The 22,767-nt window shown below is 42.9% G+C and overlaps 1 protein-coding gene across 1 annotated transcript in view; it reads right to left on the bottom strand.

Moving 5' to 3' along the window:
• The window catches only part of fat4 (FAT atypical cadherin 4), a 177,541-nt gene that overhangs the window by 15,456 nt on the left and 139,318 nt on the right, over positions 1-22,767 (bottom strand). Inside the window, exons 8-12 of the mRNA XM_072435070.1 lie at positions 20,032-20,282; positions 14,724-19,073; positions 13,216-13,320; positions 12,566-12,873; positions 2,010-2,095 (exon numbers count right to left, since the gene is read on the bottom strand). Of these exons, the coding sequence (XP_072291171.1) occupies positions 2,010-2,095; positions 12,566-12,873; positions 13,216-13,320; positions 14,724-19,073; positions 20,032-20,282 (5,100 nt within the window). The remainder of the gene's footprint in view (positions 1-2,009; positions 2,096-12,565; positions 12,874-13,215; positions 13,321-14,723; positions 19,074-20,031; positions 20,283-22,767) is intronic.

Here is a 22,767-nt window from a genome sequence, read left to right as displayed (position 1 = left end):
TGCTTTTGCCAGAGTTTCACACTTGAAAATGGACGATTATTAACACATAATACGTGTTAGAATATGTTTAAAAACATCTAGTACCATTTGTGTTTATTGTTTTCTGTCTGTGTCATGTTTTATGTTCTGTGTATGATATATAACAATGTAAAAAAAAACAACACATGAAAAATAATTGCTGGAGGACAAATAACATAATAATAATAATAATAATTATTATTTACGAGGCATTCATAACCAGTTTCCAGGCTATCCAGGGGTTTCAGAGTGAAGAAAACTAACATAAATACAATATAGTTTTGGTCTGTAAAATGGTGCCTACAAACCAGAAACTGAAACTCATAACTATTAACCCCAGAGCATTGGAGAGAGATCATTTTACCCCCTAAATCTTCCTAAACAGTGTTCTTCATCCATCCTACAATTTAAATCATTGAAACGTCAGTATCTGCATGAATCACATGACCATCTGCACCTCAGTTGGCACGACTCACTTCAAATCTACAGCTACCAAGCTATCATAAATAAAACATGTCATGCTAATCTTAAAAATGCTAAACTATAAAACTGGCTGTTGTTATGAACAGTAGTTGCACAGAGCTGACTTTTCATTTTTAACTGACCCAAAAATCTCCCACATAAAAGCAAACGTGCCCCGTCAAACGTGCCTCCACGTACTTCAAAGCACAAAGACCCCATCATTTTGGAGCAGATGATATTTCCCTGGAGAACATCAAACATAAAGGACAAACTCACTGTCGCAGGCTCTGGTGTCGGGATCAGATTTATATTATTCGACTGAAGAGAGAATGTTGTCACAGTCGAGTGGAAATGCAAACACAGATTTTGCGTGTGTGTTGCGCGTGTGTTGTGCCTGTGTTGTGCGTGTGTTGTGCGTGTGTTGTGCGTGTGTTGCGCGTGTGTTGTGCCTGTGTTGTGCCTGTGTTGTGCCTGTGTTGTGCGTGTGTTGCGCGTGTGTTGTGCGTGTGTTGTGCGTGTGTTGCGCGTGTGTTGTGCCTGTGTTGGGCCTGTGTTGTGCCTGTGTTGTGCCTGTGTTGCGCGTGTGTTGGGCGTGTGTTGGGCCTGTGTTGTGCCTGTGTTGTGCCTGTGTTGTGCGTGTGTTGCGCGTGTGTTGGGCGTGTGTTGTGTCTGTGTTGTGCGTGTGTTGTGCGTGTGTTGCGCGTGTGTTGGGCGTGTGTTGTGTCTGTGTTGTGCGTGTGTTGCGCGTGTGTTGTGCCTGTGTTGTGCCTGTGTTGTGCCTGTGTTGTGCGTGTGTTGCGCGTGTGTTGTGCGTGTGTTGTGCGTGTGTTGCGCGTGTGTTGTGCCTGTGTTGGGCCTGTGTTGTGCCTGTGTTGTGCCTGTGTTGCGCGTGTGTTGGGCGTGTGTTGGGCCTGTGTTGTGCCTGTGTTGTGCCTGTGTTGTGCGTGTGTTGCGCGTGTGTTGGGCGTGTGTTGTGTCTGTGTTGTGCGTGTGTTGTGCGTGTGTTGCGCGTGTGTTGGGCGTGTGTTGTGTCTGTGTTGTGCGTGTGTTGTGCCTGTGTTGTGCGTGTGTTGCGCGTGTGTTGGGCGTGTGTTGTGTCTGTGTTGTGCGTGTGTTGTGCCTGTGTTGTGCGTGTGTTGCGCGTGTGTTGGGCGTGTGTTGGGCGTGTGTTGTGCCTGTGTTGCGCGTGTGTTGGGCGTGTGTTGTGCCTGTGTTGTGCCTGTGTTGTGCCTGTGTTGTGCGTGTGTTGCGCGTGTGTTGGGCGTGTGTTGTGCCTGTGTTGTGCCTGTGTTGTGCCTGTGTTGTGCCTGTGTTGTGCCTGTGCTGTGCGTGTGCTGTGCCTGTGCTGTGCGTGTGTTGCGCGTGTGTTGGGCGTGTGTTGTGCCTGTGTTGTGCCTGTGTTGTGCCTGTGCTGTGCGTGTGCTGTGCGTGTGTTGTGCATGTGTTGCGCGTGTGTTGTGCGTGTGTTGCGCGTGTGTTGCGCATGTGTTGTGTGTTGCGCGTGTGTTGCATGTCTGTTGCGTTCTTACCAGTCCGTGTGCACTGCCACGTTGCTCACGGCGCAGTGTCCAGGCTCCTGGTCATCGCCGCACACGTCCACGGTGAGGGAGGCAGCCTGGAGAGAGAACATGCAGCTTTATCCATCTGAGGGGAAGATTTAGCTCCAGGAAGCACTTTTGACCTCTGCTGCCGTCCCTGCTACACTTCCTTTTGTCTGATGTTACAATTTAATGCAATTTTAGGTAGTATTTTGTAATTGCTTTTACATTTTAGTATTGCTCTTATATTCTTTTAAAGCTGGCGTTGTTTTTGAATAATATGCATATTGGAATGACAAATAAATTATCTTTGAACCGTGAAAATGTGCTTTTTAACTTTGCAGTCAGTCCATAATAGTGATGCAAGCAGAGAAATTAAATTGACTAAATCCAGTTCTTTTTTACCATCCTCAAACGCACCAAAGCGTTTCCCTCTGCACGTCATTCAAAAGCAAAATATTCTAGGATGTCCGCTACAGGCCTGTTTGTCTGTCAGCGTCGCCATGTTGCTTTTGGTTCTTTTGGTTCTTTTGGGTGTTTCTCTTTTTGGTTTGGGCCCAAATCAAAATGTTGCCATGTGATTGGTCAATCGCTCCGACCCAAAGGTGGTTCAAACCCTAAGATACAGATACAGACGAAGGAAAAGATACAGAGTACGGTATTGATTCTTGTTTTTCTCAGGAATTCATCTTGCTTTCTTGTCAGCATCGCTCTCATTGCTGTCAATATCACAATTCGCATATTATAACATGAAAGACCAGGATGTTGTAGCGTCTGGGGCATAAAACTTTTCTGGATTATACATTTAAAACAAGAGGAAAAGAGATCTTTCATTAGCAGAATCAAACGTTCATCATATAAAGCGAACAAAAGCTTATGTGAGAGTTCAAATTGCAGCTAAAATCACTTTTTTGCAGCGGCTTTTAATTTGTGGTTAGCTTAAAAGCCAGATTCAGTCATAATTAATTTGACATTAACTAGTAGCACTTTGGAAACTACTTTTGCTTCTAAAATGTGCTATAGAAAGAAGCCATGAAGGTTATAGATGACTTCATGTACATCGTCTTATCCCCGACTACGTCAGGTCAGTGTATTTGCTCCCAAGCAACTGCACCGCTCCTGCAAACACTGTGCAATTGTTCTGGGAGTGAAACTCCTCCAAACTGTGGTGGAGCTCTGGGCTGCAGGGTCTGTCTGTTGTGGTGGAGGTGAATCAGCATCGATCACTCAAACTCTTTGATCCCGGTGTCACATGTGCCGTTCTCACTTGCATTAGTTCATTGCTTACGAGAGCAGGGTTTACAGATCCTCCGCAGACTCACGTCGGTATTGCAAGTGATTTTTGTGGGTTTTGTGTCACGTGCAAGTCTGTGAAAGAAGTTGGTGAACTAAGTCAAGCTGTGTTCAAAGCAGTGGTGGAAAGTAACGAGTACAAAGGCAAAAATACTGCACATTTTTAGGTCTGTTTTCAGTGGATATTTGCTTGACTACATCTTAGAGCAGTATCTGTATTTTACTACATAAAACATTTCAATTCAACTGAAAAGAAGGAAGTACATTTTTTAAACAAACAAAACTAAATGTATTACAGATTCTGTAGCTTTTGTTCAGCACTACACAACCTTTTTTAAACTAAAAGTATGTTTTGAAGTGGCTACTTTGATACTTTTATTCTAGTACTTTACTTGAGAAATGAATTTGTTTATTTTTCTGTACTTTTAGGTAACGAGCAAATAAGAGTACTTTTTCCACCACTGATTCAATGTCTATATAAGATTTGAGAACATGTAATGAAACAGTGGGTTTTTAGTGGTAATTTCTGTTACAAGCAGCAGATCACTAATGACCACTTAGCAGTAATTAAATAACTGTGAACTATGTTTTACTTTAACAAATGGATTAAACATTTGTGATGTGTTTCTTTTGCTCCATCTTGTTGACTAGACACAATCTGAAAACCGTCAGACTTGAATCTTTCCATATATGGTAATAATAGAAATGGTGGAAATGAGTGAGACGTCATTTTCCAGAAAGCGTCACCATTGGTTCCAAAATGTGTGTTTCCTAAATGTTCAGTTTGAAAGTGCATTTTGCTCTCTCCAACTTCTAAATGTACTTGTGGATGAGTGAGAAAACACAGAAAGAGAGGAAAAGTGACGTATTTACCAAAATGAAACACCAACATTATGACGAACAAATCTCATTCCTCTTTTATTCCTTGTTTCTGGTTCGAGAGACTTCAATGAGCGTCAGTCATGACGTCATCAACATGCCTCGTGTATTCTGGGATCAAAGTCTCCTTAAACTGGCACGCTGTCATTATTTTCATCTTTGCGCTGGAATAGGACGCCGGAGTCAGAATCTCATATACTTGAGTAAACATTTCCTATCTGCTTCACGGCGGTTGAACGCTCGTCCAGATGTTGGCGCTCGCCGCGCCAACACAACGACTCTCCGAGCGGCAGAAAAAGAACGCTCTGCTGAGGAAACTGTCCAGAAAAGTGTGTGAACGCGCTGAAAGTCCAGGGGCCTTCTCGCTTCACCTCTCTCTCATGTTAAGTAAATACAGACCACACGGTTCCCGGGGCCCCTACACAAATCATGTGCCGGAGCGTGACCCTGCCACACATGCGCCGTTAGTCACAGCTCCACGCGCACATACAGTACACGCTCTACACAGTACACGCTCTATATGGTACACGCTCTATACAGTACACGCTCTACACAGTACACGCTCTGTACAGTACGCGCTCTGTACAGTACAGTACACACTCCGTACAGTACACGCTATGTACAGTACACGCTCTGTACAGTACACGCTCTATACAGTACATGTTCTATACAGCATGCACAGACTTTGAGTATGCACAGACTTTGATGGTTTGGTCATTACAGGTGATTTCAATGTGCATGTTGATAATATTTGTGACAGAAACGCTAAAGAGCTTGATGCTGCCCTTGAAACCTTCAGTCTTACTCAGCATGTGAAAGGCCCCACCCACAGCAGAGTGGCCCCACCCACAGCAGAGGGCACACTCTAGATCTCATAATTACAAAGGGGGTAAATATTTCAAATGTCAATGTGGTCGATGCTGCTCTGTCTGATCATTTCTGTGTCTTCTTTGACCTGTCTGTTTTTCCCAAACCACCGGCTGGTCTTGCAGTTGTTCAGAGGCTGGTCCTGCAGCTGTTCAGAGGAGACACATAAGTGATGGCACAGGTGCACTGTTTATGGAAATGATAAACTTTGAAAATGTCTCATGTTCGAATGTAAATGATTTGTTGAACTCTGTTACATCTAGTGTTTTGAATGTTCTGGACACCATCGCCCCTATGAAGGCTAAAATGGTTAAAAAATAAGAAGAAGGCGCCGTGGAGAAATGATGATTTGGTCAGGGCACAGAAAAGGGAGTGCCGCAGGGCCGAACGGAAATGGCGCAAGTCAAAGCTCCAGGTTCAAAAAGAGATTTACAAAGAGAAGTTGAACATGTACAACCTCATTTTATGTAGAACTAGGGAAAGATATTTCTCTGAAATTATTGGAAGCTGCAGTAACAACTCGCGTATCCTTTTTGCCACATTAACAGATTAACAAACCCTCCAGCTCAGCTGCCGTTAGAACTCATTTCCACATCCAAGTGTAATGCGTTTGCATTATTCTTTAATGACAAAGTTCAGGGCATTAAAAATGCTATAAATCCCACAATGCAAAAAAATGTCGCTTCAATCTGGAACATTCCCAATGTCTTTGAAAACTGCGGTCAAAAAGCCTCTCCTAAAGAAGAGCAGTCTTGATGCTGCAGTCCTGAGTCATTACCGGTCCATCTCTTATCTGCCATTTTGGGGTAAAGTCCTTGAAAAGGTTGTTTACAACAGCTCACAGATTTCCTCTTAAGAAACAACTCATTTGATGTTTTTCAGTCAGGTTTTAGACCTCATCACAATGAGACTGCTGTTGTCAAGGTGACAAATGACATCCGCCTGAACACTGACACGGGCAAAGCCTCAGTCTTAACTCTGTTAGATCTGAGTGCTGCTTTTGACACTGTCGATCATGGGATCCTCTTACAGAGACTTGAGGACTGGGTGGGCATCACTGGCACTGTCCTAAACTGGTTAAGGTCCTATCTGGAAGACAGGAAGTACTTTGTTGAAATTGGTAGCTGTGTCTCAGACCACATGACCCCGACCTGTGGAGTGCCCCAAGGGTCAGTCCTGGGGCCCCTTCTGTTCAACCTCTACATGCTGCCGTTAGGTCACATGATACACAGTCAAAATGTGTCCTATCACAATTATGCAGACGAGTCAGATCTATGTTTCACTGTCGGCAGGTGAATATGGACCAGTGGATTCACTCTGTCACTGCATCCAACAGATCAGTGTGTGGACCGGCCTCCTGCTGGTTCCAGAGGGCCTCCTGCTGGTGCCAGAGGGCCTCCTGCTGGTGCCAGAGGGCCTCCTGCTGGTGCAACAGATCAGTGTGTGGAGGCAAAACAACTTTCTCCAGCTGAACTCAGACAAGACTGAAATAATCGTCTTTGTCACAGAAACAAAGAGAAAGTGTTAGCGTCACCTCCATAGTCTCGCTCTAAAACCTACAAATCAAGTTAGAAATCTGGGGGTAATAATGGACTCAGACTTGAACTTTAACAATTATCAATTTGTCTTTATCAATAACATCCATGCGTTTGTCTCCAGTAGATTATACTGTAACGGCCTGTTCACTGGTCTCTCCAAACGAGCTGTAAAACAGCTGCAGTACATCCAGAACGCTGCTGCTCGAGTCCTGACTAGAACCAGGAAGTACCATCACATTAGTCCTGTTCTCAGGTCTCTGCACTGCCCCCTGTGGCTCAGAGAATAGTCTTTAAAGCAGCTCTGCTTGTGTACAAGTCTCTCCATGACCTAGCACCAAAGTACATCTCAGACATGTTAGTGCCATATGAACCATCTCGGACTCTGAGGACCTCAGGGACCGGCATCCTGCTGGTGCCAGAGTCAGGACTAAACATGACCTGGGCAGTTTTATGCAGCTAAAATCTGGAACATTCTTCCTGAAGATGTGAGACAGGTTCTACTCTGACAATGTTCAAATCTAAGCTAAAGACAGTTTTGTTTAGCTGCGCATATCACTCTTCTCTTTTATGTTTGTGATTTCATTAGCTTAGACAATCAGTTGGACTGATTCAAAAACAATTTAAAAAGGAGTTGGACTCCGAAAACACGTTACCCTTTGTGGCTAGGTGTTTTTTAACGCTCTATACAGTACACGCACTATACAGTACATGCTCTATACAGTACACGCTCTGTACAGTACACGCTCTACAAAGTACACGCTCTACACAGTACACGCTCTGTACAGTACACGCACTATACAGTACAGTACACACTCTATACAGTACACGCTCTATACAGTACACGCTCTATACAGTACACGCTCTGTACAGTACACGCACTATACAGTACAGTACACACTCCGTACAGTACACGCTCTATACAGTACACGCTCTATACAGTACAGGCTCTGTACAGTACACGCACTATACAGTACAGTACACACTCCGTACAGTACACGCTCTATACAGTACACGCTCTATACAGTACACGCTCTATACAGTACACGCTCTGTACAGTACACGCACTATACAGTACACGCTCTATACAGTACACGCTCTATACAGTACACGCTCTGTACAGTACACGCTCTACACAGTACACGCTCTGTACAGTACACGTTCTATACAGTACACGCTCTACACAGTACACGCTCTACACAGTACACGCTCTGTACAGTACAGGCTCTATACAGTACACGCTCTATACAGTACCTGCTCTACACAGTACACACTCTGTACAGTACACGCTCCATACAGTACACGCTCTATACAGTACACGCTCTGTACAGTACACGGACTATACAGTACACGCTCTGTACAGTACACGCGTGTACACGCTCTACACAGTACACGCTCTGTACAGTACACGCACTATACAGTACAGTACACACTCCGTACAGTACACGCTCTATACAGTACACGCTCTACACAGTACACGCTCTATACAGTACATGCTCTATACAGTACACGCTCTGTACAGTACACGCTCTACACAGTACACGCTCTACACAGTACACGCTCTGTACAGTACACGCTCTATACAGTACACGCTCTATACAGTACACGCTCTATACAGTACACGCTCTGTACAGTACACAGACTATACAGTACACGCTCTGTACAGTACACGCACTATACAGTACACGACAGTACACGCTCTGTACACACGGAGACGCTTACCTCCAAATGTGACAAGAGTGTGGCTAGAAAGGAACTCCTCAAGACCTCGCAACGCAATCTGTCTTGTATAGTCCACGGGACGCACATGGTCATAGTTCACGGGACGCACACGGTTATAGTCCGCGGGACGCACATGGTTAAGGCTGTGGGACGCACATGGTTAAGGCTGTGGGACGCACATGGTTGAGGCTGTGGGACGCACATGGTTAAGGCTGTGGGACGCACATGGTTGAGGCTGTGGGACGCACACGGTTATAGTTCACGGGACGCACACGGTTATAGTCCGCGGGACGCACATGGTTAAGGCTGTGGGATGCACATGGTTAAGGCTGTGGGACGCACATGGTTGAGGCTGTGGGACGCACACGGTTATAGTCCGCGGGACGCACATGGTTAAGGCTGTGGGACACACATGGTTAAGGCTGTGGGACGCACATGTTTAAGGCTGTGGGACGCACATGGTTATAGTCCGCGGGACGCACATGGTTAAGGCTGTGGGACGCACATGGTTATAGTCCGCGGGACGCACATGGTTAAGGCTGTGGGACGCACATGGTTAAGGCTGTGGGACGCACATGGTTATAGTCCGCGGGACGCACATGGTTAAGGCTGTGGTTGCACATGGTGTTTGTAAGAGTCCTCCTGAGTCCACAGAATCTGTTCTCACTTTTGTGCCCCATTTCCAAAACAACACTGCTTATTCCTGCTCCTATTATCATGCACATAATGATTAAGATAGAGACGCTTAAGAATGTGAATTAGATTAACATTTCTCTCAAACTCCACAAATGATTTTACTAATAAACTGGCAAAAGTTGTTTTCTTAAAGGACACATATTATGCATTCTTTCTATTGTTATTGGCTGCCCCCCTTTTTTTTACATTTACTTTGGAATCTCATGTTTTAGAATGAAAAAAAATAAAATAAAAATTACTCTGGCTTTTCCCACGTTAGGAATCGACTTTTGGGCTCCATCTGCTGGCTGCAGTGGGAATTACATAGGAGAGAGAAACATGCTAGCTTTCCCACGAAGGCCACGCAGTTGTAATGAATGTGATTTTATGGAAATGCTCAGAACGGGTCTTAAAAACAGCACAGAAGATCTTGGAGCAATGTTATATGTAGAATATGACATCACACATCAGGGAATTTAGTGTTTTTGACGCTCAGAGGGAGACAAACTATCAAACTAGGGTGAATTAAGCAACATGGTTAAAAGCTAAAAAAACTTAAATAAGCCATGTTGTGTGTTTGTCTGCTATATAGTAATAATCCATGAAACCTGTGGATCATTAGTTTATATTTTGGACATTTTAAATAGCAAAGTTGATTTAAAACAAGAACGCTGACTTCTGAGTTGAACATACAAGTCAACTTTTCATGATTCCTTAAAATGTTGCGTGGTCAGAATTAATAACATTCCAGTCAAATTCTTTGCATCTTCGTGACTCTAAAAGACAACAACAATACAACAATGAACACACATGAAGATTTAACAAACCACTGTTTCCACAATCAAAGTGAATGCCCTTGGATGTCAAATATAATACAGTAGATCTGAAGACGTGTGTTTTTGAAACAACACATTTCAAATGAATACAGAATGTCACACTAAGACAGCTAATGCGAAGAGAGAAGTGAAGAAAGCCTCAGCTCAGATTGTTGTCGTGTCCATGACTAATACAATGGCAGGACATTTCCCTCTGATGTGGTTCAGCTCTGATTCACATTGTCTTCATGCATGTGTGGCATTCCAAATGGATTAATCACTTTACAATAGTTTCTTATTCTCATGAGTCACAAGTCGACAAATACTGGCCAAAAATATGGAAGGACTGCCAGACTGAATTATGTATTTAAACTTCTTCTTAACATCAGCATGCAATGTATCTTTCTGCTGCATATTTATTTTGGACATTATGTTAATGTAATATGATCTTAAAAGATATACATTGACCTCACCCTATACATGGGTTAGGGAATATATCAGTTTTGGGTTCTCTGGCACATGGATTTCCTCTTTGTTATACACTTGACCTGCTGTGAAGGGAAACACAGTCCTCTGTCCAAAATTAAACTTGTCAGATAAATGATTTCAACAGTAATGACTCCGATTACAAGTGAAAGTCAATCTGTGGCTGAACTAAGTGCTCCTGCTGATTACTTGGACTCTTCCTCGTGATGGTCGTGTCCATGGTTTTCGGTCTGTTCTCGACATTGATTCTAAACTCTTTCACATTCACTGGGAACCGACCTGGGGCTAAAAGCTGAACCAGTTTGGAAAAATATATGGTATCTAATTGCAACTTTTCAGACACATTTTTTCAAATACTGATTAGATTTGCATTATATTTTAAATGGCATTCCAGAGTTAAACTAATACCAGCATCACATGCATTTTCAAGAGATTTAGTCTATCCTATGGACTCAATGTATAAACTGCAGAGGACAGTATTTTTGCTTAAATGATAACCAAATAACTGCAGCTTTCCATTTTTGATAATTTTGACTAATGAAATGGCTATTTTGAATTCGTATGCTGTTATTTATTTTACTACTTGAGCCCAAATAATGAAACCATCCATGGCAACTGCTTTTTTCCCTTGTACATTCTTCAAGATTCTTAACACGGTCACTTTCTAATGATATTCACTATGGTTGAAAACAATCTCCACTTGTTCTGTATTCATTTAAACCCGGTCACTCTACACCAACCTGAAACTGACAATTTAACGATTTTACCAGCTTCCTCCAAACTCCCAGCACATTGTGGGAAATGACAGATTTGAAGTCCAGCAGGAGAGCTCCGTTATAGCGGTCCTGACAAAACTTCCCCCTTTTCCTTTGCCATGGCGCTGCTGGCAGCAAGAAGCCTCCGACTCAGAGCACCAGAGACAGAGTTTCAGCTGCAGGGCCGTTTTGGATCCTCGTATTGTAAATCACAACCAGCAATAAAATATGATTACAAACCTTGAAACCATACGCTGGGCTTCCCGTGGTGAGGGAGCGCTTAATTGTCATCTGATGGTGCAAAACAGAATATTTGGATGCGGCTCCAGCCATAAAGACCCATGAATGCTATTGTCCAGAGCGGCGAGCATTTCTCACATTTTCCTGACTGATTTTGTAGTAGATAAGGTTGTAGAAAGGTCAAAAAAGAAAAGCTTTAGTCTATTTCAGTCATTGTGAAAGCTGTTTAGACATTATTTATTAACTTAACTCATGTTATGTTAACTCAGATGCAGGCTTGAGATAATAAAACTATCATGAGAGCAGAAGCTAATAATAAAGTTACAGCTAGTTATTGTTTCTTGGCCAGTGTTTTCCAGCCTGGAAAAAAGTACTCTAATGTGAGTCAAATATATGAATCTAATACTGCCACCTATGGTTCAAAGTGATTTGTCATATACATCTAGAGCTGTAGTCGACTAAAAAACACTTCATCGATTAAAGACAAGTTCTGTGGTTCGATCAGTTGACTAAAAGTATCACTGTGACCATGTACTTGTACTAAAAGTATCACTGTGACCATGTACTTGTACTAAAAGTATCATTGTGACCATGTACTTGTACTAAAAGTATCGCTGTGACCATGTACTTGTACTAAAAGTATCACTGTGACCATGTACTTGTACTAAAAGTATCGCTGTGACCATGTACTTGTACTAAAAGTATCACTGTGACCATGTACTTGTACTAAAAGTATCACTGTGACCATGTACTTGTACTGAAAGTATCGCTGTGACCATGTACTAAAAGTATCACTGTGACCATGTACTTGTACTAAAAGTATCGCTGTGACCATGTACTTGTACTAAAAGTATCACTGTGACCATGTACTTGTACTAAAAATATCACTGTGACCATGTACTTGTACTAAAAGTATCACTGTGACCATGTACTTGTACTCAAAGTGCACTGACAAGACCACAAGATACAAGAAATCACACAATGTATACGGAAAAGTGTAGAGTACACCGTGTATCTATCAGTAATGCACATTGCTTGCCGTCTTCTGTTGTGAATTCACATATTTTAAAATCCCCATAAAAGTATTAATCAACGAATAAAAATCTTACTTGACCAAGGCCCCATTGACGGAATCATAGGCCATAACATAGTACTAGGATGTAAAACTGTATCATCTTACGATTTGGATCTGGAAGTATCTTTGGCTCAAATAATGCATTAAAACAAATTATTGGCAACTGTTTAGTAAAAGTACATAGTCAGGATGCAGTAGAACTCACCATCCCCGCTCTCCTGGCGATGACTGTGTGGAAATGGCCGTCGGAAACCTTTATCATCGTCATCAGTTTGTAAGTTCCACTTCCCAAATTGAATGAGAAACGCATCCTCCCCTCGAAGATCTCCAGAGCCAGAAACTCTGCCTTATCTCCCGTCTGGTTGTCATGGTTGTACATAAGCAGCGCGTTGTTACTCAGAGTTGCAAACTTGATATAAATGTAGTTGTTGTTGGGATCCAAAGATGGGAACTCCATGTACGAAAGCTCCTCAAAGCCATAACTGTTGAGTTCACAGTGTTTGCCAAAAACGCCTGAGGACAGAAACAAACCAACACCAGAAATGAGTGGAACATAGTGAATCGTGATGGTGCTGCTGGGATGAATATATATCAAGATAAGATACTTTTTTTTTTTAGCTTGCTCCTTCTCAAACGATGTTATCACTAGCTTCACAAAGTTTCACGGCTCATTCTCTCTTTAAAATGGTGACAGGCATGACAAATGAAGACACAAAATGGGATTCCACTATGCACATTTTCTAAATAAATCATGAGCTAATAATGAAATAAGTGTCTTGTCTTCATGTCTGACTTTGTACATCTTGATTTTCAATTGACTAACTAACACAGTGCCATTTTCCTACTATTACTCACCAAATGGACAATGACAGAAATATCCGTCCACACGGTTCTGACAGGAGCCGCCATTAAAACAAGGGTTACATTCACAGTGATTGATGATGGAGTCACACATTTTGCCTGGATTGACAAAACAAAGTAAATTAAAATGAATGAGGTGGCAGACAACACAAGACACTCCCGAGGGAAACTCCATCCTTTCCCACCACCAAACAGATGTGAACGGCAACAAATATGATCCAAGAAAATGGCCCTGACTTGTATTGACTGTTTAACAAGCATAAAATATGGAAATATATAAATTATTGTGATGTTTTTGTAGACAATAATCATGGTTTGGTTCAATTATTCTATTTTCATATTAAAACATATGTCCGATGACCTCATTTGAGTCAAAACAACATCTTGAAAGTTTCTTTGGAAAATGAAATGATCTCACTTTACTGGCAAGATGCTCAGTCAGAATAATCAGGATAGGGCCATTTTCTGGAGTGCAGAAAGACAAACAACTGTAATGTAAGGCAAACACGGAAATGGTTATGCAAAAATGCGCTTGGACAGCTGACACTGATGATAATGGTAACCAAACAATAGCCTTTTTACAAACAGTTCAAGAGTAGAGACTTGTCAATGACGTGCCTTAGATACATTTCAGGTTGTAAATCCCGAGACAAGTTTCTTAATGGAGACAGATTCGACTGCCAAAAATGAGTGGGGCGAAAACAGGAAGTTGTGAGTTCAGTTTGAGGGCATGACAACTACTGTAAGTCAATAGGTGCATTTCTTCAGAGGGTCGATTAATCTTAATTAAACCAGAAGATTTGTAGTTATTTTCTACGGCCATAATAAAAAGGGACAAATGACTTCACTTGAAGTAAATGTCCTCCTCTGGCGCTCTTTGAAAATGTTTTCAGATGCTGAGGTTGATGGCTGGACAACATGCATAATTCAAATTACCCTTTTAAAAGTAATTTCACTTAATATCCAGTCCACTTTTATAAAGCATAATAATGCAGTGTTATTACCTTAAACTAATAAGCTTGATTTGATCTGCTATAAAGATGCTCATTTGTCATAGATCTCAAAGAAGCAAATGATTGGTTCTTCATTAGGAAACGTTCTTGCATTAGGACTGCATTTATGTCTGTGTGCGGTCATAGAGACCTGCACATGAAGGAACTCAGTGAAACATGAGAGGGAATGTGTGAAGGCTACACTAAAGTGCTGAAAAGGGGCAGCTTCACATCATGGTTTTCACTAAAGTAATCATGGCAGTCTAATGTGCATCACAGCTAATACCCCCCAACTAGTGATCCCAGACTAGGCTGCTGCTGGCATTGCTGCGTGTGTCATGTCTTCAGCACCTCTTGGAACCATTAGGAGGCAAATATTTTCCTTGGATATGATTGACTTTATTACTGTGTGAATGTCAAGTTATGTATGTCCCCAAGTGCTTGCCTATTAAGCTGCTCATGAGCGACTGTGTGGTCAAACATAAAATAAGACTGTTGTATGTGCAGTACCTGCAAATCCGGATTTGCAGAGGCAATTGAAACCGCCTGGGAAATTCTGGCAGAGCGCTCCGTTCTTGCATGGATTGGAAAGGCATTCGTTGATATCCCTCTCACAGGCCATCCCGGTGAAACCTTCTGGACAGGTGCAGGAGAAACCACCCACCAGATTGTGGCAGGTGCCGCCGTTGTGGCACGGTGAAGGCTGGCACTCGTCGATGTCCGTCTCACACAGGGCTCCAGTGTAGCCCGGTCTACAGCTGCAGGCGTAAGGCTGCAGGGGGTGGTTTGAAGCAAGGATCACTGGGACACTTTCTTCAGTCTTCATGTCAGGCCCGACACTCAGACGCCGCTTGCAGCTGCCTCCGTTCTGGCATGGGTTACGCGTGCATGGATCATGGTCCACCGCATCTATTCTCACCCCACTCTGTCTGTATAAAATGTCTTTGATACTCTGGAAGAATGTAGCCACGCCACTGGGGTTCACATATTGTCCATGGCCTCTTTTCACAGCTGCCATCAAGAAAGTCTGATTATTGAGCTCAAATGCCCCATACAGCAGCACCCCAGTGCCCAGTCCCGCCAGCTGAGAGTTGGCAATGCGTAAGAAGCTGAGGTAGTGGTTAGTGAGGAAGCTTTTGACTCCTTCAGTCTGGAGTCGGATGAGAATGCTGTTGTCAATTGTGGCATTAGTAAAGCCTATGAATAGAACTCTGGCTGTATTGCTCACAAAACCATGGACACCATCACTGCTACGGATGGTCAACTCAAATGTCCCATCAGTTGAGCGAGATTTTGAATTGAGGTTGCATGTTCCAGTTGGGATGTTGAACAGGCCAGATGAAGGTGGAATTAGAGAACAATGGAATCGGTCATGAATATCTGGGTCCTGAGGTCGGACATCTCCCAAAGACCCACCAGGAAACATGTTCCCATAGTAGTGCACAAAGACTTCCATGGACCTGGGCTCTGAAGGGTTGTCATTTTGATCATTCACTTTGACATGAATAGTTCCTGTTGAAGACATTTGGGGCAAACCAGAGTCCTTGATGACCACAGAGAGGTAGAAGTCACTGATTTGCTCCCTGTCTATCTCCCGACTGGTGATGAGCACTCCAGATGAGCTCAAGCTGAAGTAGTTATTGGCAGTGCCAGAACCAAACAGGCTGTACAGGAATGGGCCCCGGTTGGGCGGCAGGTCTGGATCAGAGGCTGAGAGTGTGGTAACTGCTGTACCAGCTTGTTGGTTCTCCATGACCTCAGCGTAAACTGTTGATAAAGTGGGACCGTTATCATTGATGTCTTCCAGATTTACAATAACAGTAGCACTACCAGTGGCAGGAGGCGTGCCAGTATCCACAGCTAGAATGGTTAGATTATAAACCGGTGTTTTCTCTCTGTCTAGATCTGCAGCTACAGACACCTGCCCAGTTTTGGGGTTGATAGTGAAAATATTTATGTCAAAGTCTGGGGCAATTGAGTAAGAAAATCTGCTCCAACTTGGAACAGAATCAGAGTCCTCGGCACTAACAAAAGTGACTAGACCACCAGGTGAGAGACCCTCACTCACTTGCACATCATACAGCTCTTGGGTAAAAACTGGAGGGTCATTGGCATCCAAGATTGTAATGTTCACAAAAACTTCATCAATATCGGCGCCACGTATGCTCCCAGCATTCTTGGCCAACACCTTCAGAGTAATCTTCTCCTCTTTCTCACGGTCCAAAGTACCTGTAACATAAATCTGACCTGTCTTCTTATTAATCCCAAATCCCTTCTTTCTACTTCTCCCAAATATGAGGTAGTAAACCACTCCGTCGTCTCCCTGGTCTCGATCACTGGCGAACACTTCTCCCACCAGTGTGCCTTTTGGAGCTGCTTCTGAGATTTCAAAGTAGTACTGTTTGGAGACAAAGCGGGGAACATATTCATTGGCTCCCTTCAGCTGAATGTTGACGTTGGCAAAGCTGCAGCGCTCCTCGTCTGGGACATTGAAGGCCTTTACAGTGAGATGGTAGACCTGCTTGGCCTCGTAATCCAAGAACCCCTGGGTGGTGATGATGCCCGTGTTGGGGTCAATAACAAAGAGGTCACTGTCTGAAGACTGGATAACATAAGCCATAACAGCATTGGCACCCGAATCTCTATCTGTGGCATTCAGTTTCACCACAGTTGTGCCGCTTGGAACATTTTCTTGAACAATAGGGAAATACTCGTCAGGATTAAACACTGGTGGATTGTCATTTACATCTGTGACATGTACAGTGACCGTCACAAAGCTTGTTTTGGCAATCCAACCACCATCAGTGGCTGAAACTCTAAGATCGTGCTGTTGCTTCTCTTCAAAGTCCAAAGGTTGTGTTAATGTTAAGATTCCAGTTTTGCTATTCAGTGCAAACACTCCATTTTCATTGCCAGACGTAATGTTATAGGCAACAAGTCCATTTGTGTCTTTATCCTTGTCTCGAGCCGATAATGTTCGGATCATTGAGCCAACAGCGAGACTTTCAGGTACAGAGGCTGATATTTGGCTTTGGGAGAACTCTGGAGTGTGATGGTTTTCATCGGTTACAGCGACGCATACTTTTGTTTTGGCGGACAAGGGTGGATTCCCCTTATCACTAGCTGTAATATCAATGATGAACATTTTATTACTGTCAGATGTGAGGGAGGAGGCTACTGTGATCCAGCCACTGAATTTATCAAGTTTGAACTTACTGGAGCTGTTCCCACCCGTTATAACATACTCAATCTCAGAATTTAGGCCAAAGTCTTTTTTGTCATGCGCTGCCACATGAACTAATCGAGTACCAACTTTTACGCTTCTAGTCACAGGGGTGAAGTAACTTGGTGTATCAAACTCGGGTGGATTATCATTGCTGTCAACAATATTTACTATAACTGTTGTCTCACTCATCAAAGGTTTGACTCCCCGATCTGAGGCGGTAACGATAAAACTATGGCGATTTATATTGATACTAGACGCCACTGAAGAGTTTTGGTACTTTAGCTGTTGCTTTATGAATATTTCACCTGTACTAGAGTTCATCCTGAAAAATTCAGACTGCGATCTAATATAGTAGAATATTTTACCGTTGAAACCCTCGTCTGGATCTGTGGCGGAAACTTGCGTGACTAAAGAACCAACTTCAGTAAGCTCGGGGTAATCAAGATAGTAAGAAGGCCGACTAAACCGTGGGGCGTTATCATTAATGTCAGTTATGAATATAGTGACATCTGTACTGACAGTCCAGCCAGAGTCGTGCGCTGCCACTTTGACAATATAATGGTCGGTATCTTCTCTATTCAACGGCCTGCTAATAGTTATGTCTCCTGAGCTTGGGTTGATGACAAAAGGCAGGCTCGTGTCTGTTATTGAATATCTGCTAATCGCATTTGACCCGGCGTCTTCATCTGTCGTGGTGACTCTTGTGACGGTGTAACCCACTGGGGCGTTTTCTGCCACGGAGGCACTGAAGATCTTGGAGAACCTCGGTGCGTTGTCGTTCACATCCAAAACGTTGACAACTACTCGAACCGAATTGCTTTTCGGTGGCGTTCCGCGGTCTGTCGCTCTCACTTTCAAATTATACCTTGCTACTTTTTCTCGATCCAGCGGCCTGGTGGTTCGGACCTCGCCGGTTGCTCTGTTGATGCTAAAGCTATTGTCCTTGTTGCCTTCAACTAAAGCATATTCCAACAGTCCATTAGATCCACTGTCCAGATCAATACCGTTCACGACTAGCACTCGCTGAGGGGAAAGATTCTCCAGAATGTCAGCATGGAAAGGGTCCTTTTCAAAAACAGGATGGTTGTCGTTCACATCCAGAACAGTTACTTCCAGTTTCTCATATGAAGAATACGGAGGGAATCCTTGATCTCGAGCTTCAACCCACAAAACATATTTCTGGATTTGCTCATAATTCAATTGATGTCTGATGGAGAGTTCTCCTGACAGCTGGTCTATGTGGAATGCGTTGTCCAAGTTTCCGCTGGCGATGTAGTACGAGAGGGGTCCTCCTCTCCTCGAAGACCCAGAGACTGTAGTGACTATGTGGTTAGTCGGCTGGTTCTCCTGGAATGTGAAGGCGCGCTCCCTCAGCTTGATGACAGGAAAGTTCCCACCAGTGACAAAGCGCACGGTGACGGTCGTGGAGTCGGTTTTGGGGTTGACGCCTCCGTCTTTGACCTGGACAGTCAGAGTGACCTCGGATGTCCCGGTCAACTTCTCGTTGGCAGTGATGGCACCTCTGATGGGGTCAATCTTGAATTTATCGGAGTTGCGGCCCGTTAGGGAGTAGTGCAGCTGGGCGTTTGCACCGGAGTCCTCGTCAGTGACAGTGACAGCAAATACCAAGGCACCTGGACACACAGATAATGATGAGTTAGAGTCAAACTACTGTATAACTCTATTCTTCTCTTACAGGAGAGGCTATGGTTTTAATTATCAATGAAATATTTTAGTATATGCTATGCTGCACACTTCAAAGATAATTAATATCAAAACCAAGGGTGCGCAAAGTGAGGCCTGCGGGTCGAACTTGGCTTCAGGGGTTCTGAGATTTGTAAGGAGTATCTTTTGTGATACAATTTTGCAAGTTTTATTTTAATCTCTTTGCAGTTCAGCTTGTTAAACACAACATACTTGGCCTTCATCACGCTAATATGTATTTACATTGGCCCACCAAGGACAAAAGTTGGAGAACCCCTGATTAAAACTGTTATTTGTGGTTTCTCTCATTATTGGCACACGTTTGAATACACAGGCATAATACAGTGATTTCCTTATCACATGTGTCAAGGAACAGGAAATATTCAAAACAGGCCTTTCCAAAAAAGAAAAAGAAATCTCCATAAATCACTGATAGAGAAACAGCTACTTTGGTCTAAAAGGAAAGTCTACAGAGCTCAGAAGTCAGCCACATTACTTTTATGGTGTCAGTATTAGTGGGACATAATGCTTTTCTGTAGGTAAATCCATACACAACAATTTGACCACGACTCCATATGAACTGGTAAAAGTAACATGCAGTATCCTAGAGGTGGACGATGTATTGAAAATGTATTGAGATATTTTGTTTTGGAGATGAACATTGAGAACATAGTATATAATAAAAAATAAAACATAAAAATTGGCTGATTGAAAAATAAAAATAAACGTTCAAACTACGGTCACAACCTGTACTTTTGTGGTCATTTCCCATTCACGTTCGGCACATATCTTTAACCAAAACATTTACAAGCATGTTTTATGTTCTATTTATACAATACTGTCTGAATATTGTCACCAGGACAATACAAATATATCAGATACACTAACCTGCTGCAGTGGAGGCCGGGATGTGGGTGACGTAGGGGTGATGGTGAAAGCGTGGCGGGTTGTCGTTGATGTCGGACACAGTCACAGACACAGTGGCGGAGCTGGACAGAGCGTCCGGCTGCCCGCCGTCTGTGGCCACCACCAGCAGCTGATACGTGGCCCGCTCCTCCCGGTCCAACAGGGAGCTGGTGATAATCTGCCCTGTCGCCGGGTTGATGGAGAACTGCCCGTGTCCTCCGCTCAGGCTGTAGCTGTGGGACGAGGGAGAAGGATCAGGACAAGTGTTTGCAACTATCTGTAACTTTATATCATCCTTCAAATTGTACACGTCATAGTACTGAGCCACATTCTACTGGTGAGATACTATGTAGAAACTTTTTTTGTTGGTGTTCTTCCTGTTCAGTTTCTGCACTAGGTTATTTAAAATCCCCAAATGTACAATGATTTTAAATACAGTAGTGTGTCTGTGTATTTATAGATTTAAATGGCATTTTTTTGTCCTCTGATTTTGTCCTCTTTTGTTTCCACATCCATTCAAACACAATGCAATACAACATTTAAGTGTCTGGCCCAAAGACATGGAGAGGAATCAAACCTTTGGTCTTCCAGTTGCATTATGTTAGCCATCGAAAAGTCTGTGTTGTTTTCAAACCTTGCTGGAAATGTCTGTAGACTTAAAACTAGGGATGCAACGATTAATCAAGTAATTGTAACTCCTCGACTATAAAAAAAAAAATCTGAACTATACAGACTGTTTACTAAACAGAAACACATACGAAAGATTATTAAAGCAAAATATCAAAAACAGTGTAAGGTTTTCATCAATAAAATACGTTACTTGTGATTATTCTCTATCTAGAAGCCTTTAGTCACCGTATTTCAACCTTTATTTGATTGATAATGTATTTAAAATCTCTAGAATAAAACATGTCAGTAGTAGAGGAGTATAGAGTAGAATAGTACTCTATTGACTAATTGAAAAAAATATTGTTGACAGTTGACTAAAATAAGAGCTATTTGCAGTGCAGCCCTACTTTAAATATAATAAAATATTTAACCATAAGCTTTTGCAAATTGTATTATTATTGATATTTTCACATAACTATAAGAGGCTGCTAATCTTTTCTGCTTTCTCAACAACAGCCCTGAGTGAATCAAAAATCATTTAAAACCCTTAAGTCATCTATAGAGGGCACTGTATCAGTCTGTACCATTCTGAGTCAAAGCAGTGAACACGTTTGCACCGAGCAGCGCTGCAACATCGTGAGAGGAGGAGGTGATTATTAGACCTTTTTGTTTAGTACACTATCAAAGCGCCTGCTCCCCCCTCCCCCCCTCCCTCCCAGAACCACCCTCCCACCCAGAACCCCCCCCCCAGTACTGCAGAGCGCCTTGGCAGTCCTCATGTGAACTCATTCAAGGTAAAATCCCTTTTATTTGGGACAGAAACAACACACAGATTCATTAAACCTCAAAACAAACACATTTATGGTATATTTTGGTCTGTGGGATTCTCTGTGGACTATAAAGGCCCACACAGCTCCAACTTCAAACAAAGATCTAGTTCCTGGTAGTATCTCCCAGGGCCAGACACAAATGTAAACTGACACATACATGAACACACCAGTGCATATTTTCAAAAGACTTACTCCAAAGCACCAGCTCTTGACATGCGATGACAAATTGCAGAACAACGTGTGAACACAAGAGGATGCATGGCCTGTTTACATATCGGTCTGAACACTGTCCAGTAACAAGTCTGGCCCGGGACGTCCTTTAATAGGCTGTGAGAATCAAAACTAATAAGTGACTAGAGTGCTTCTGGGGTCTCCATTAGGACCTCGACCCCTTGTAAACCCGGATAACCACCGCTAGTACTGTCATAGGCAATTAACGTCCTCATTATCATGTTTTGGGAAACTGGAACGCATAGTGGTACCCCCCAGTGTGACCAGTGAGGAGAGAGGGGCGGGGCCATCTGAGTCAGCGTACAGCTCGGGACACATGCACCGCCAATGTTTGATGAGTTTGGGGACAGGAAGAGTTTGCAGTCCGGGTCAAGGACGACGGTGCAAACAATGACTTAAGGTGCAAACAATGACTTAAGGTGCTGACTAAACATGAAAACCCTCTACAACAGTGACATAAGCCGGGGATGTGAGGTGACTTGAGGTGACCGGCAGGGAAGTAATTATCAGTCTAGTTTGATGAGCTTTTAACAATGTTGTCGCGGTGTTCTTTCGTTATTAACTCACTCAGAGTTGTATTTCAAAAGGTTTATGTATGTTTGAGTGATCACGTACTGTCCTGCAACTGAGGTTTGAGTGCTCGGAAAATTCCTGTTTTCACCTTTCCCCTATCCCCGCCCGCGCTTGGTTGTGATTATTTGAAAAGGACTCAGAGTGATGCTTGTAGAATTCTTAAATGTCACATAGCCACTTTTCAAGAATTAAAGGTGTAAATGACATTCTGCTGTTTGTTACAGTGAAATGTCAGTGTGAAGAGGCGGGGCTTATCACACAGGAAGTGAATGGACCTGTTTCTATGATGTCTTTTTAGATTAATACTGATGCTTTCAATAAACAACATGAACAATAATCATCTATACTTACTTATATTTTAAAATGAAACATTCCCAAAAAGCACAATATTTCCAGTGCTTTCTGAACTGACTGAAGAATAGAATTAATATAACTTATTATGCAAAGTGAAACATGTTTTAGTGATTTTTATTTC

This window comes from Eucyclogobius newberryi, unplaced genomic scaffold (genome assembly GCF_026437365.1).
Source record: "Eucyclogobius newberryi isolate DKJ021-1_F unplaced genomic scaffold, fEucNew1.0.hap1 SCAF_11, whole genome shotgun sequence".
Taxonomy (NCBI): Eukaryota; Metazoa; Chordata; class Actinopteri; order Gobiiformes; family Gobiidae; genus Eucyclogobius; species Eucyclogobius newberryi.
Note: the sequence above shows the minus strand (reverse complement) of the source record. Positions and strands in the feature narration are given on the sequence as shown.